The sequence below is a fragment of the Osmerus mordax genome, chromosome 11, assembly GCF_038355195.1.
Source record: "Osmerus mordax isolate fOsmMor3 chromosome 11, fOsmMor3.pri, whole genome shotgun sequence".
Taxonomy (NCBI): domain Eukaryota; kingdom Metazoa; phylum Chordata; class Actinopteri; order Osmeriformes; family Osmeridae; genus Osmerus; species Osmerus mordax.
Genome location: NC_090060.1, coordinates 13,902,270 through 13,914,488, shown reverse-complemented (window position 1 = coordinate 13,914,488; position 12,219 = coordinate 13,902,270). Strand labels below are relative to the sequence as shown.

General features: G+C 39.8%; 1 protein-coding gene across 1 annotated transcript; it reads left to right on the top strand.

The window, feature by feature from the left end:
* Positions 1-3,319: 3,319 nt before the first annotated feature.
* ywhag2 (3-monooxygenase/tryptophan 5-monooxygenase activation protein, gamma polypeptide 2) lies at positions 3,320-9,418 on the top strand. Its single transcript, XM_067245991.1, has 2 exons — positions 3,320-3,548; positions 6,321-9,418. Exons 1-2 carry the CDS (start codon positions 3,462-3,464, stop codon positions 6,975-6,977), a joined length of 744 nt encoding a protein of 247 aa, XP_067102092.1. The 5' UTR covers positions 3,320-3,461; the 3' UTR covers positions 6,978-9,418.
* The last annotated feature ends 2,801 nt before the right edge of the window (positions 9,419-12,219 follow it).

The following is a 12,219-nucleotide window of genomic DNA, read 5'->3' as shown; positions in this document are numbered from 1 at the left end:
ACAGCAGTTTGAGTGAGCCCTATACGCTCTGCCAGATGGCAACTGCAGACAGGCTTGCCTTTCTCTCGTCCTTATGTGAGGTAAAACAGGTAAGCTGCAAGCACAGAATCTAATCCTCTTTGAGGAAAGTAGATAACTATCAAGCCCTAACCCTACCTGCTGGACATGTCTACTCTATTGTGAAAGCAACAACCTTGGACTATTAATTACTGGTTGTTTTGTTATTAAAGGGGAAATTATCATCAGGACTCTTTCCCAACACAAGTAATAGAGAATAATTAGTCTGAACATGATGTGAATGTAGGATAATAGTATAGCTTTTGAGCCTAGTAAAAAATAAATGTCTATACTGTGTGCAAGACTTGATAACAGGGATGACATACCACACATGCTGTCTCAAGATAAAGTTTTCATGTTACTTGAATGTTGCATCACTGATTCAATATTCCTCTTTCTCACAATTTGACCCACTTTTTATGAGATTCCCCTCCTGACCCTCGGTTACCTAGCGATAATCTCCTACCGTGTACAAAGGAGTGTGTGTAAAAGAGGAAGAGTGGGAAAGAGAGATGAGGAGGGAAAGAGAAGGGGAGAAAGACATATAGAGAGAGGTCAAGATGGATGAGAAAGAGTGAATGAGTAAGTGAGTCGGGGCATGATGAGTGAGTGTCTCTTTATGTATATTCTTAAGGGTTGGTAGACAGAAATGAGGATATGGCATGCATTTGCTATTCATGCTTAATCCATTTTGCCTAATTATGTGTCTGTGCTAGAGCGAACCCTTGCCTTTACTGTTCTTTAACAGCAGAGTGCGCTCTAGGTCTGTAGATCTGCACAGATGGACCAACTAAGATTAGAGTGAGACATACAGCAGCAGTAACGGTTAGAACCGAAACTGTACTATACTGTAGCGAGTGGTACGTGACAGTGGAGCGAGTGGTACGTGACAGTAGCTAGTGGTACATGCCAGTGCCTCCACTGGCACGTGACAGTGGCTAGTGGTACGTGACAGCGCCTCCACTGGTACATGACAGTTACTGTTCTGTTGATAGTGGTATGCAAGTGTGTCGTGGCAGTTGCATTGGGTGTCTTGCAGCTTTTGTTTACTGTCGTGTAACTGCCCCGCGGCCATTTTAGAATAGGAGAACAGGCTATAAACTTTTATTTAAAAAAAAGTTAAAATGTTTGTGCTAACAGACTCCAAACCATACTTTTGATGTCTCACTACAAGCTCACCATACAAAGTAGTCGATTTAAACATATTGCATATAGTGTAATGGTGTGACTGTAATGTAAAGCAGACTTGTACACACGTAATGAATTAGTAACAAATTATTTTACTCAGAGTAACTGAATTTAAGCGTGCACATGAGCCACCGTTGTAGACTCTCTCTCTAATGCACATCGTTGTGTTGTTATCAGCGCCTCCTAGTGGCGTATATCATTAATTGTAATAACTGAAGTCAATATAGGTAGCCTACATTTGCATTTCGATACTCTGAGTAAATATAGTTGTTAATAATAGTTCATTATTTTCATATGAAGAACCTTGTCAATTAATGACACCCTATGATTGCAAATGTACTTTCTGGGTATTATACATATTGGAAACTACAAACTCTCCTGGATACACATCTGTTTAAATCACTCAGATATCTTTATCACAACTGAAGTTACATCATTTTAAAGTCGACCTGTGTCAAAAAGTGATATGGGAGAAAATCCTTTTGTTCGTAATAACGTTGTGAATGTAAATGTCAGTTTAAATATAGGCTACATTAATAACTTCTCAGCAAGTTATTTAATTGATCAGTTGTTATGGGCTGCTGCAGCACTCAAAAGAGCAGACAAACTAAACATTTGATTTGACATGGCTTGAAAATTTTGCTAGCTGACATGTCCAAAAACCGTTGAAATTAATAGTTTTTCATAAGTAATCATATACTTTTTGAACATTACAATGAAGTTTAGGGTGTTAACGATACAAAACATCAAAAATCTCAATTTTGACAGAAAACGATTTTCGATCTTTTATGGCTTATAACCAACAATGAGCGGCCGTGACATCCACGGGTTTCCGCAGGCCGCCACATACTTAAACAATTCTATTCTAAAATGGCCGCGGGGCAGTTAGGCTACATGACAGTAAACAAAAGCTGCAAGACACCCAATGCAACTGCCACGAGACACTTGCATACCACTATCAACAGAACAGTAACTGTCATGTACCAGTGGAGGCGCTGTCACGTACCAGCTACTGTGTACCAGCGGAGGCACTGGCATGTACCACTAGCTACTGTCACGTACCACTAGCTCCACTGGCACGTACCACTAGGTGCCAGTAGAGGCACTGGCATGTACCACTAGCTACTGTCACGTACCAGTGGAGGCACTGGCACTTACTAGCCACTGTCACGTGCCAGTGGAGGCACTGGCACGTACCACTAGCTACTGTCACGTACCACTCGCTCCACTGGCATGTACCACTAGCTACAGTACAGTACAGTTTCGGTTCTAACTGCCTCTCTACAGCAGGGAGTTAAATCTACTTTCCTCATCTCCATGGGAACCAGATTTAATAGAACCTAAGATAGGATATTATGACATGTAGGATAGCTAGTCTATTAGATGGAATACAGTTATAAGAGGTGTATCCAGGTGGAAGGGAGATGATTAACCACAGGCATGATGTGGTGGTTACTGTGGTAGTAACAGTCAAACCAAAAGTAGTGGTTTGGTTTAATTTTTTCAGAGAAAATTTAACAGAGCACAACTTGCCAGCAGAGGACATACTTTACATGTGCCACCTATAAAAAGGTAGGCTATGTAGCAAAACCAAGGGACAGATAGGTGAGCAAAAGGCTGTTCAGGGGTTGGTTCAGGCCAGGGACACTGTGTGGTGCTATCCAAGTTGCACCACATAACATCTAAGAGGAATTTAGTGATATGTGAAATGTGCATAACACAATTGAATATATGATTGTGATATAAAGCTAAACTAGTATTTCACTTAGTTTAAATACATTATGCAACATTATTACTCTATAACAATATACAAGGGGTTAGGGTTTGGTTAGGGTTCTGTCTGTCTTCCCATGCAAGTTCAGCTCTCACGAATAAAATAAAAAAACATTACATTGATTTACACGCTATTTTAATGTCACAGGCATTCCACATGATACTAATTATCAATTAATTTCTCATCTGTTCTGCCAAAATCATGTGAAGGGCCTCTGTATTCCCATGTAAGAGTTGTTACATCATTAGCGAGACACCCACCTTTCTGAGAGATGACGAAGCCACGAGAAAGTGTCAGGAGGGTGTCCCGTCTGCACGAGCGCAGACAGCAGGGAACAGCTGCAGTTTTAGGTTCGCGCGATATATTCACTCCATTGCGAGTAAAATATCAGCATATTATTCTCTAAGACATAAAATAACGTAAAAACCAACCTTATAATAAAATGGTTGATCGCGAGCAGCTGGTGCAGAAAGCCAGGCTGGCTGAACAGGCGGAGAGATATGATGATATGGCAGCAGCCATGAAATCGGTAAGTCTCTCCACCCAAAGCATTGCCTAGGAATGAGAATATTTGACATTAAGCATTTTCCCAAGTATTTTAATGATGTATGATAGCTGAATGTATCCGTTTGTACATTACATTTACTCTGGGTTACTCGGATGTCTACAGCAGTGAAACATTTTGATAGTGGTCTATTGTCAATTCTGCAGTTACGCGCTCATTCAGCGATAGGCCTATCACTGCAATGCACAATCATCCAAATAAATCAAAACTGTACGGGTTTCAACTCAAACTCTGCTCATTCCCATGGCGGGTTTTTGAATATGATAGATTGGTGTTTTAATTAGAGGCTGATATGCACTGAAGAATGAGTCTATTCAGCTCCTTGGGCGGTGCCTTTCTCATGCCTTTAAATTACTACACTACAATGCAATGTTTAGGATACACCAACATTAAACCATGTTAAAGTATTTTACAGACATGGCTATTTATATTTGTACACTGTTGATATTTGTCTGAATTGTCATTAAAAAGTAGCTTGTCAGCGTGAAGTTACCCATCTGCAATTCATTGAATTAAATTGTGTAGGCAGCTACGAACATTTGTGGTAGATGTCTTGTTGACCTCTATGATGTCTTGTTGACCTACTGAAAAAAAATTGTGCAATCAAATAGAAAATGTGTGAAATATGCCTTCATCTTAGACTGGTTTCTCAATTTGCAGCTCTTTACACCAAACAAACGTAGGAGGCAGCAGAAGTCTCTAGAAAATTATTTGTCGTATTGCAGTGAGTCAATATGTTGAGACTGGGTATTGGGGCTGTAGTGTTTTCAGTTAGCCTATTGTTAAACGTTAAATGACCAGCTTAAAATGTTGTATTGTTCAGCATATAGTTTTTAATTGTACCTAAATTGTGTGAATTGGTTGACGTGCGGTTGCAGTAGGCTGTCATAGTTGCCCAGTGTTCGAATTTAGCCACTAATAAACTACTGGCTGCAGGCTGCCTGTCTCATTAGCCTACTGCTAGGCGTCTGAAACATTATCGGTAGCCTTAGTTACATTAAAGTCAGATTGGGGTTTGATTCTGTTGGAAAATGCTTTGTCACCAGAATTGTTTTTTCTTTCTTAAGTTGTACCACTTGATATGCACTACGATGCCCTCTCTGGAGTTGAGAGAATATCGCTTTATGCTACTGTGCCTAAAGGTAGATTTCTAGTTTGATAGTCCAAATAGGTTGATTTGGCAGTGTAGGGGTGTGCTTTCTCGAAGGGAAATCCCTTGGTATTTCTGTCAGGACTCGCTTTATGGCAGGGAAAAGAAATGAGGAATCAAATTACCATGAATTAGGCCTGCTCCATAACCATATCACTTAACTTTTAATGTTAGCAAGATACCCGGGTATCTTGCTAACATTAAAAGTTAAGTTGTTTAAATCATTTGAACTGATGCTTTAATATTTCTCACAAATTTGTAGCAAGTTGCTTTTAATACATACTGTACCGTTGGCCAAAGAATAGGAGATAAACAGGTATTCACTAGTATTTCACAAAAACATGAAAACAAATAACAATTTCATAAGCTTTACATGTTGGCCTATTTATATTGTAATATGCTGTTGGCCATGAAAATGATGACTCTGACGTCATCTCTGAACCGCCATCTTTGTTCACCCCGGGAGGGAATGTCACATTAGCTCATAAGGAAGGAGCAGTGTTGGCTCATCGATAAGAGCCGTTGGGGCCACTCACAAGCTAGCCTCTGTTTTATTTTAATACTGTGATCTCACAGCAAGACACTCAAGACCAAGGGGGATGGGACATGGAAGCTTCAATTCAGTGATAGTTAGGTTATCTGCAGTTGAAAGTTTTTTTCCGTTTAATTTCAGAGGCACATATTTAGTCACCTAGGCAATATAAAAGCAAACCATTATTTGATTTAGGTAATTTCACTGGTCTTAAATACAGTATTTAAGTTCAAATATAATCAAATACACCCAATGGTTGTAAATAGACCATGCTTTTACATGTATCTCAATACCAGTCTGTATACAATATACAGAATCCTACCCCACATTGGCGTATAAATAGTTAAATAATAGTAATCTGTGGTCAGAGTGATACTCTTGCCGGTGTTTCACTCAGGTGAAAGGTCAGTTTGAACCAGAGAGAAGGTCACTGAAACACGTGAACTAACTGCCTGGTGCAGCGATCGTCTTCACTTACAGTGCAGCTGCCCCTCCAGTGCTCATGGGAACATCATCCACTACACCCCACCTCCACTCTCAGTATATGGAATATGGCTGCTTGCTTGCTAGCATTAGCTGGCCATGAGGCAGCTGGAGATACTGGTACAATAAATTAAGTGATTGCCATGGAAACTGGGAATTGCAAATGGCAAATTGAACATCCCTTATGCTGTGCCATGCATTGAAATTGAATGATATCATAATGTAGTGATAATAACCAGCCTACTGTACATAAAACCTGCAGGATTTAACATTTACACTTCATGCATTTAGTACATGCTTTTACATACAAATAGTACATAGTAAATACAGTTGATAATCAAGCATCAGAAGTGCAAAGTTCCATCAATATTTTTGTGGTTAATGCAATTTTTATTTTTGCCAGCCACATAGCAACAATAACATCATCTCAGATACAATATTACATATTGAAACACACACGTGAAGTAGGTTATGGTTGCATTATGGGTGTGATAACAAATGTGTCATTATCCATGTCATAATATTCTGATATTCACCACTAATCTCTCAACCTCGCTGTACCCTCTCTAAGGTAACAGAACTAAACGAGGCCCTGTCCAATGAGGAGAGGAACCTCCTGTCTGTAGCGTATAAGAACGTGGTTGGTGCTCGCCGCTCATCCTGGAGGGTTATTTCCTCCATTGAGCAGAAAACCTCCGCCGATGGCAACGAGAAGAAGATAGAGATGGTGAGGGCCTACAGGGAGAAGATCGAGAAGGAGCTGGAGGCCGTGTGCCAGGATGTGCTCAACCTGCTAGACAACTTTTTGATCAAGAACTGCAACGAGACGCAGCACGAGAGCAAGGTGTTCTACCTGAAGATGAAGGGAGACTACTACCGCTACCTGGCCGAGGTGGCGACCGGTGAGAAGAGGGCTACCGTGGTGGAGTCCTCTGAGAAGGCCTACAACGAGGCCCATGAGATCAGCAAGGAGCACATGCAGCCCACCCACCCCATCCGCCTGGGCCTGGCTCTCAACTACTCCGTGTTCTACTACGAGATCCAGAACGCCCCCGAGCAGGCCTGTCACCTGGCCAAGACCGCCTTCGACGACGCCATCGCTGAGCTGGACACCCTCAACGAGGACTCCTACAAAGACTCCACTCTCATCATGCAGCTGCTTCGAGACAACTTGACACTGTGGACAAGTGACCAGCAGGATGACGAGGGAGGGGAGGGCAACAATTAAAGGGAAACCATGCTTAGAAAAAAAACGAAAGGCCGGTGGACTTTGGCAGCCGCTATTGCCAATGATACTACCACAGCAGCTGTTGTTTATTTTTCCATGTGTTCAATGAAAAGAATCAAACAGAGATGTGAGAGGGGAGGTGAAATCTTAATTTAATATATATAGAAATATATATAGAGAGTTGAAAGGGCCTCCGTCTCCTTGGTTTTCTCTTTGACATTTGCCAAACCACTGATGTGTCAGTCAATCAGCTGGAAGACGTCATTGTTCGATTGGAATGGAAGCCTCACACTGGCATAGAGTCTCGTTCCACAGGAAGCTGCTTAGGTTAGGTTTTTGTGTGATAGAGATGTGTTCAAGACACTTGGGAGATGAAGAAATACTTGAAGGAGAATGCCTCATAAAGATAGTTTGCATTGGTGCCAGTACTAGAACAAAGCTACAGTAAACGTTTGTCAGGGAGTGTAGAAAGGCCACGACAACTAATTTAATGAACAATATAGTAGATTTCCCCTGAATGTCGAATTAAAGTATTATGCTTTTGAAAACAATATAAAAAGGTGAAAAACTGTTATGAATAAGTTATTTCTGTCTACGATATATTAGGCATTTACAGTATGGCACTGGAACTATTTTGGAAGACAGTTTAAAACAGAAAAAACTAAAGCAGCTTCAGAGTTTGTGGTTTACTTCAGTGTTTGTTTTATTAAATGCATTTGCCTACTATACTGTTTCCTCAGTGTAAGATGACTACAGTTGCAGTACAACAATAATATCGATTATTCAATATTGTGCATGCTGGTGATGTATTTATATACAGTAGCTTGACTTTATTAACTTATACTGTGGGTGTTAAGTATTCATATGATTGAAAAAAAGATAGGCTTTGTCTAATGTTTATTTATAATTTTTCATTTTATTCTTGGTTTTGTCTTGATTTTCTATACCAAAATGGTGATTGTTGAAGTTGACCTGTAATGATAGCGTCGCTATAGTGACATGCAATATGTGTATTTGATTTGTTATGGAAGTAAAAAAAAAAAAGTAAAAAAAAAACGCAGAAGAACCCAGTGATCACTTAATATTACCAGCTGGTGTTTGTCACTACAAAACTATGAATATGGAATTATAAAACAAGACAATGTTTTTTGAACGATATTTGAGTACTTTTTCTGTCATGTTATCCAGTATTAACAATGGTGAAGTCATCAGAATCTGAGTTTCTGTTAAGAAAGAAACATGGACCACAGCTTATTTCTGACAGTATACTTTTTCTGTTGTTTGTTGGATTGTTTTTATACCTTTTTGCTGTTTCTGAGTGACAAATATCTTGAATGTGAGTCATTATGTAGCAGTTGCACAAGAACCGAAATAACAGCTATGACAATAAAAAAGAACATGACAAAATTATAAACAAACCATTTCCATGGTGGTCCAGTGTATTGTTGTAAGGTAAAGAAGTACATTTGATCGGAAACAGATGGAGGAGTATGAATCCTTGGTATGTGCCATTAGTACGTTGTGAGATAAAACTAAGATAAAACAAAGATCAACATAGAGTATGACTGTCATGATGACTTGAAGCGGTTGTTCAGGAGTAGGTATCTTTTTAAATGTCCATGAAAATATGTATGCAACAAGGGATTTACACTCTCCATGACTAAGACTGTGTGGGTACTTAAAACGTATAACTTCAAAATCCACCCTAACTAGATACACACCAATGCACATATCTGATCATGTGGTGATGCAAAACGTCTAAACTGGTCCACAAACAAATGGGGGCTCACTGGCTTGTCCACTGTCAATACAGTTTCTGATCATTCATTTCCTTTGAGAGTTAAAATATCCCAATTTATTTTTAATAGGAGGACGTATAGTTAAAGTAGGCTACGGTTTATTTCTTCTAGGTGGACTGTTTTCTCCAATGCTGCTTTATATGGTCCATTGTGGATCCATTGTGCAACCTATTGTTTTAAAATGGCGCTGCTAATTAATTTGTCATTAGTTTTGTTTACATTACATTTTTATTCATTTAGCAGACGCTTTAATCGAAAGTGATAATTTTGTCATCTGTGTCATCAGGATCTCCCTTCATTATTGGCAATCCATGCTTTGTTATGATTCATTATTTATTTAACTGAATTGTTTAAGTCTATACCTTATTTTTATTTACGTTTTCATTTAATTTGAACTTCATAAGTTGAAGTGAAATGAATAACTGTAGGTAAACATTTACTTTAACATTTACCATCAACAAATAAAAAACAACTTTTAAATACAGAAAGAAATCCATCACATTTTAGGGGACATTTGACTGTGGCGTAATTTACAGAAAATGTTTGGCATTTTATTGCCTTTTGTTGTCCCATTAAAGTGATTTGTTTATCTGTATTTTAATTTAATTTTTGCAGTTTCCATAATAAATTTTCTGCTTCATTCTTTTAGGTTCAAATATTATTGATGGTGAGATGTGTCGAGCATCTGACACCAGCATCCAGAGGCATACTTAGTAAATGCTAAACCATACTGTACACACTCTATATTCTCTTCAGTACAATGCATAACCTGTTTTTGGGTCATACACTTAGATCAAAGATCTTCTTTGTGTGTGTAAGTATGCGTGTTAGTGTGTGTGTGTGTGTGTGTGTGTGTGTGTGTGTGTGTGTGTGTGTGTGTGAGAGAGAGAGAGAGAGAGAGAGAGAGAGAGAGAGAGAGAGAGAGAGAGAGAGAGAGAGAGAGATTGAAACAGAGAGTATGTCTAAATGGCTGCATTGCAGAGTAGAGGCTGACAGATATTTAGAATGTTTTAAAAGACAAAGCAGATTTGATGTCCTTTGCTCATCAATAAACATTCATAATATGGAATAGGAATTCTGAAATATACAGGTTCAGCAATCTCATTTGATCTCAGAGTAGTTTGTTGAGGCTTAATGTTTGTTGGACATTGAATCTCTATTACTCATTTGAGTCATTATTATTTGCATTCCACTACAGTGGATTTGTTTAAAAAGTATTGATGCACAACTGTTTTCAACGGCACCACTCTGATTGATAATCTGAAGAGGCAGCTTCTGACTCTGTCGACTGCAGCCTGCTGCTGAAGCTTGCTGCACTGAAGCTTTCATGAGATGATTTTCTGGGCTTGGAACGGTCCTCCTCGCCAGCCAATAGCTGATAGGCTTTCCCTCCGCAGTCACCAATCCAATTCTTGTTGCTAAGGCTATAATAAGCATCCAACTCTTAGCTCAGCTTCTTGCTGCACCGCCTAGACGCCTATTGCACCTCACGAGAAAAGATGAAAGCTTGAGCAACACAGAAAATATTAGAATTCAGCACCAACCTGTAAATCAGCACCAACCTGTCTACCCATCAGCGCTGCGCTAGATAGCTCGATCATATTTAGAGATGGTTTCATTGAGTTATTAGGCCAATTAGGACCCGCATCAGCGACAAGACAAACAGACACACAGTAACAACGGCCCAATCGATGCGTGCAAAATAATCATTGGTAGAGAAATTACATACACAGCAGACAGACAGACGGCTTTCGTATCCGAAGATCGAAAAAACACCTGCCGTTGTAAAGATAAAGGCTTTTAAAACTGGACATTTTAGAGGTGTGCTCAATTACAATTCTGAATGTCAATTAAAATGGCAGTTGTCACAGATGATTCATACTGGGAGGCTCACCTCGCTGACAAAAGCCATGGGAACATGCATGTCTCGCTGTTTGGAAATGAGAGTTTACATTAAATACATTGTGTATGAGGATTGTGTAGTTTGGGCGACCAGTGTGCTGAAGGGTCGATGTTTTTTCTTCTTCATGTAACCTCTGGAAGGTGAACAAGGTAGCCTACCCGGTGGCAAGAATGGCAGGTCTGTAGGTGGACACTGGAGGGCAGCAGTAGATGGGGTTGGAACTCCATGTAGACATGAGGGTCTGTAGTAAAAAAAAATGATTGTGTAACACCAGTGGGTTGCAGCAACTGAATACTATCCATGTAATGCATAGTAAGTAAAATCTATTGCAGATGGGTAATGTCCCAGATAACCAGGAGCATTATTGATTTACTGGACAATGGACACACTGCAAATGCCAAGACTGACTATAGAGGGAGTGTTGAGCCATCTCCTGGACCAGTGCTGAAACTTTAGATGTGATCTTTATATTACATTACATTGCATGTACATTACATTTACATTACATTTACATTACATTTACATTACATTTAGTCATTTAGCAGACGCTCTTATCCAGAGCGACTTACAGTAAGTACAGGGACATTCCCAGAGGCAAGTAGGGTGAAGTGCCTTGCCCAAGGACACAACGTCATTTTTCACGGCCGGGAATCAAACTGGCAACCATCAGATTACTAGCCCGATTCCCTAACCGCTCAGCCACCTGACTCCCTTGTATTCTGGCACACCATGCACTTTCTGCATGTTGAAAGGTATAGGCTTCATTAGAAAGTCTATGGCTTCTATGGCATTTCATCCTGATTTTCACTTTTACAATGTTAAAAGATGATGATGATGCTCCAGAAATATTCTGTAATTTAGAAGCAAGAGAAGCACGGTAGATGCTCAGTGCCCAGACAGCCAGTTATATATATAGTTCTCTGTATTGCCTGGGAGAAGAGTTTGAGGATGAAAGGGACATTACTGTGACAGGCCCACCACTGAGACTAGGCTAACAGTATATTCAGTGACTGATCAACAATTTCTTGCATAAGAGAACCTCTGCCAAATTTAGCACACTACCACCTCAATCTGACCCAGATGTATTACAAAGCTGTGCCATTTACTCTGCAAATGTATGCTTTGTATCACACATGCCACCATCCCCATTACCCATAAACTGATTAAGCTTCATTAAAAAGAAATACTATGCATAGTTAAATTAAGTATTCCATAATCTTGGCTTAGCTTCTCTCCTTCTTCCAAAACACATTCTGCGGAGTCAGGTGGCTGAGCGGTGAGGGAATCAGGCTAGTAATCCGAAGGTTGCCAGTTCGATTCCCGGTCATGCCAACTGACGCTGTGTCCTTGGGCAAGACACTTCACCCTACTTGCCTCGGGGGAATGTCCCTGTACTTACTGTAAGTCGCTCTGGATAAGAGTGTCTGCTAAATGACTAAATGTAAATGTGTTAATGAAGGCTATGCATGGTTTAAATGAATGCTATTCATTAATATGGCAAAGTTTAAATACAGTAGGAGACTAAGAAAAGCAAACACTG

Coding starts and splice junctions, on each gene's coding strand:
- ywhag2 (XM_067245991.1), top strand. CDS start 3,462: ATGGTTGATCGCGAGCAGCTGGTGCAGAAAGCCAGGCTGGCTGAACAG. Junction 3,549..6,320: donor TGGCAGCAGCCATGAAATCG/GTAAGTCTCTCC, acceptor ACCCTCTCTAAG/GTAACAGAACTAAACGAGGC.